General features: G+C 45.4%; 1 protein-coding gene across 1 annotated transcript in view; it reads right to left on the bottom strand.

The window, feature by feature from the left end:
* The window catches only part of RD3 (retinal degeneration 3), an 8,486-nt gene extending 7,874 nt beyond the window's left edge, over nucleotides 1-612 (bottom strand). The window contains exon 1 of the mRNA XM_006834030.1: nucleotides 317-612. Within this exon, the coding sequence (XP_006834093.1) occupies nucleotides 317-612 (296 nt within the window). The remainder of the gene's footprint in view (nucleotides 1-316) is intronic.
* Nucleotides 613-4,604: the final 3,992 nt, after the last annotated feature.

Raw genomic sequence — 4,604 nt, 5'->3', positions numbered from 1 at the left:
ACACACAGATAGATATACACCATAGGTGGTAACGCTGATGATGCACGGAAGAAGAAAAGGGAGCCAACGATGTTAATATCTAGGATAATAATATTTCAGGTCGGGAGAATAGAAAAGTCACAGGCCCTGGGTTCTCTCCCATGGGAACTGAAGAGCCTCTGAATCTCTAGCCCTGGCCTGGGTTCCACGGCCTCTTTCAGATTCTTCCTACTGCCTTACGCTTCTAACAGATAACTGGGTCCTGCAGGCCACTGCAGCCGCCCTCCCTCAAGTCTTCCGGGCTACGTGCTGGTCCCATCCCAGTACCCGGGCTTACCTGAGGATGGCGGGTCCACAGTAGGATGGGTGGATCTTGGCACAGACATCCTCCAGTTGCAGCCTCTCGCCAGGGCTGAGGTCGTAGGTGGGCCGGGGCGCATTGGCCAGCCAACTGTAGTCCACGCCTGTGCGGATCTTCCTATTTGCGTTGTTACGCTCCCTCTGCTGCCTCTCCACCTCCCGTATCTGCCCTGCTAACTCCATCATAAGCGTCTCCAGCACCATCTCAGCTGGGCTCTGGGACGACAGCCGCGGTGGGGCCTCATTCCATCGGAGCCGTGGGATGAGGGACATGGTCCCTCCAGGCTCTGCTGAGAGAAGGCAGGGGTGTGTGTCTTCACTGGGCTCCTCTGTCTGTTACCCAGGCCAGGACCCAGGGTTAGGAAACCTAATCTGCCTTGGCAGCTGGGTGACCTTGGGTAAGTTGCTTAGCCTCTGTAAGCTATCTTTTCTAATTCTCGGAGAATAAAAAAGATAGGGCTTGTGGTGAGAAGCAGTTGTGAATAAACTTGGTACCACATGGAAACTACCATCTCAAGCATGCCCCACTGTCAGTCTGAAGTGGGTGAAGGTGAGAGCCATTCCTGGATGAAAACCCAAAATGGACCTTTAGGGTCCCCATACCCTTCTCCACCTTCCAAGATACTTCCTTTCCAGATACTGGGGACCATCTTCTTGCCTTGCCCCTCCAGATGCAGAGAAAAGAGATTTGAGGAGCTCGGAGCGCTCCGTCTCAATAGTCGGAATGAGTCACCCTGCTGAGAACAGATACGTTTTAAGGCAGCTTTCCCACCTCTGCACCTACAATGCTTAACCCATAGAAATCACCTGCTAATAGGGAAGAATGGTGAAGAATGAGAATTGTTAATGAGGTTGTTGTTATGGGGTAGCAAAAGCCTTCTGGAATGTCACAAACTACCTACTTACTTACCTGTGAAGACTTGAATAACCAACTCTATTAGCAACCACCCTGATGAGGTAGCCTAAAAGCTTCCATCCTACATTTAACCTAAGCCTCTCACTTGGGATTACACCCCTAGCTCCTTCCTGGGAGATGAAAGGGGAGGACCAAACCTCAGATGTCACTCTTGTACCAAGAATAATGAGGTTGAGCAGCATGTATGTGTTGGGGGTAGGGGGGAGATGGGACAGATTAGGGTGCTGTCCAAAGAGCTGTGAGCACAGGGAGGCTCTGCCCAAGGCTGAGGGATTCCATCAGGTCAAAGATGTTGGAACTGAGCATGGACAAGGTTGGTAATTAACACCACTAGAGTGAATGATGTCATTTCAGGCATTCCTTCAACTCCCCTGTTGTTGTTGGTTAGGTACCATCGAGTCGGTACCAACTCACAGAGACCCTATGCACAACAGAACAAAACACTGCCTGATCCTGGGCCAACCTCACAATTGTTGCCACACTTGAGCCCATTGATGCTGCCACTCTGCCAATCCATCTCACTAGGGGTTTAAAATTAAGAAAGGTGTGCCACAGGGTTGTATTCTTTCACCACACTTACTCAACCTGTATGCTGAGCAAATAATCCGAGAAGCTGGGTTATATGAAGAAAAACGTGGCATCAGGATTGGAGGAAGACTCATTAACAACCTGTGATACTCAGATGATATAACCTTGCTTGCTGAAAGTGAAAAGGACTCAACCCCCCTGATGAGTACTAAATCTGGGTAGGTCAGTAGTTCCTAGAGGGGCTATTAACTATGCTGGGCAACTTCACACCCCATGGCTCTGCCTTAGTTCCTCCTTCTGTCTATAAAGCTCACCCTGGAGCCTGGAGTCTACAGTCAGCTTCTCTCAGGAGCCTTTCCTGGTTCTCCCACCTGTCAGGCACACCTGACTTCTCTCTACCTTGAACTCTGACTTCACTATGTACAGACATCTTCACAACACCAGGAGTACTTTGTGGAGTGTAACTATTTACACTGCATGTCGTATATAGACAGGGACTGTGTCTTATGTACCTTTCCATCTCTGCTGTTGGGTACATAGGGCTGTTGTTGCTAAGTGCCGTCCAGTTGGTTCTGACTCATGGTGACCTTGTGTAGGGTTTCCAAGGAGCAGTTGCTAGGTTTGAACACACACCCTGTGATTCAAACCAACCTTGTGGTCTGGTGCTTATCCTACGTTGGCAGTAGGTGCTTAATAAATTCAAAACAACTGAGAGCAACCACAAAGCAATGAACAAATAATGAATGGATATACATCATTGTGATTATGTCAAGGAGCATTCCCTCAACCCCTACATTCCAATGTGCCCTCCACCAGACAATACTACCACCTACATCTGAATGCTAGACACCTAATCTTTGAGTTTCACCAACCTGGAAGATGGCTGAATGAGAAAAAAGCAGATGAGGCATGAAACAGGGATGTGATGTTCTTGATTTTTTTTAATATAACCTGTCAAGTACTACTAGACAGGAATGCTCTCCGTGACCTGCCATAATCCCAGTGATCGGTTAGCATGCTTCACACCCTATCTGAAGCTTTAACTCTTCTGACCACTCTTACCTGTTAGAAATGCTCTCTCTCTGGTTTCCAGTAGACCACACTCCTTGATCTACTTCTTTTCTCTCTGAAGGCTCCTGCTCATAGCTTTGTGGTCTCTCTTCCTTTGTCCTTCCTTAAATTGTTGTGTGCCCTGGGGTCTGAGTCGGTCTTGTCATTTCAATCAGCCTTATCCTTACATGCATTTCCAATCACTAACTCAATGTTGATGGTTTCCAAATCTAAATCAATAATCCAGTTATTTCCTGAGCTCCAAACTGGGCTCTCTAGATGTTTTGGTTCTTACCTTGTAGGTTCCACAAGCACCTTAGGCTCAGCATGCCCAGAGCTCTCCTTCTGCATTGGCTGCTGCTTCTCTTGGTTGCCCTGTTTGATAGTGGTCATAGCCTCATTGTTCAAGATCCAAATGGGCATGTGATTCTTGACTTTTCCCTTCTCTCACCTGTCAAATCCTACCTGTGTTCAGCTCCTGTGGATTCACCCAACTATGAACAGTATGATTCTCCTGAGTCTGCCGGTTCCCTCTCTCTCCACTGTCACACAGTCACTCAAGCCTTGACCATCCGCCAGGTATGTTACAGTACTACCTCCTAACTGGAAACCCAGCATCGATCCTGCCAATTCAATACCCAGTCTGTTTTCTAAAGTGTGATCTGATTAAAGCACAAATCTGACATTTTGTTTTCATTAAAAACCATAGCATAATGCATGGGACCTGTGAGCTGTTGTTCAAGGACCTAACTAACAGTCTCAAGTCAAAATGTTAAAAAACCTGAAAAAAAATGGAAAAGTAACAATAATTTAAAATCAGAGTCAATTTTTTCATTAAAAGAATAATTGTAATAGGGATTCATTTTATGATGTTCACTATGGTGTTGGGTGGAGCCTCGAACTATAAAAGTGTCTAATGCCTATGGAGGTCTTTAAGTCATCTATTACAAGTTGTTGTTGTTAAGTGCCGTTGAGTTGGTTCTGACCCATAGCAACCCTGTGTATGGTTTCTGAGGAGCAGCTAGTGAGCTTGAACCACCAACCTTGTGGTTCAAAACAACTTTGCAGTCCAGTGCATCAACCCACAGCACCACACTAGGACTCTGATTCATATGAGTTAAAAACCTGTATTTTATTCCTGGCCTGCTTAAAGCCTTTCAGTGACGTATACTGGATCACTAGGAGACAGAGAGATATTTATTCAGTCTGTATGCTGAGCACATAATCCAAGAAACTGGATTATATGAAGAAAAATGTAGCATTAGGATTGAATGAAGACTCATTAACAACCTGTGATATGATATGCAGATGATATAACCTTGCTTGCTGCAAGTGAAGCAGATTTAAAATACTTGCTGATGAAATCAAAGACCACAGCCTTAGGTATCAGTTGTACCTCAATGTAAAGAAAACAAAAATTCTCACCACTGGACCAATATAGAACATCAAGATGAATGGAGAGAAGATTGAAGTTGTCTATAAAGACTTCATTTTGATCAGATCAACCATCAACACTCATGGAAGCAGCAATCAAGAAATCAAATGACATATTGCAGATGACAAATCTGCTGTACGAGACCTCTTAAGTATTCAAGAGCAAAGATATCAGTTTGAGGACTAGGTGTGCCTGACCTAAGCCATGGTATTTTCAATAACCTCATATGCATGTAAAAGTTAGACAGTGAATAAGGAAGACCATGGAAGAGTTGATGCATTTGAGTTACGGTGTTAGAGAAGCTTATTGAAAATACCAGGGAAAGCCAGAAGAACA

The sequence above is a fragment of the Chrysochloris asiatica genome, unplaced genomic scaffold (genome assembly GCF_000296735.1).
Source record: "Chrysochloris asiatica unplaced genomic scaffold, ChrAsi1.0 scaffold00009, whole genome shotgun sequence".
In the NCBI taxonomy this organism is placed as follows: domain Eukaryota; kingdom Metazoa; phylum Chordata; class Mammalia; order Afrosoricida; family Chrysochloridae; genus Chrysochloris; species Chrysochloris asiatica.
Note: the sequence above shows the minus strand (reverse complement) of the source record. Positions and strands in the feature narration are given on the sequence as shown.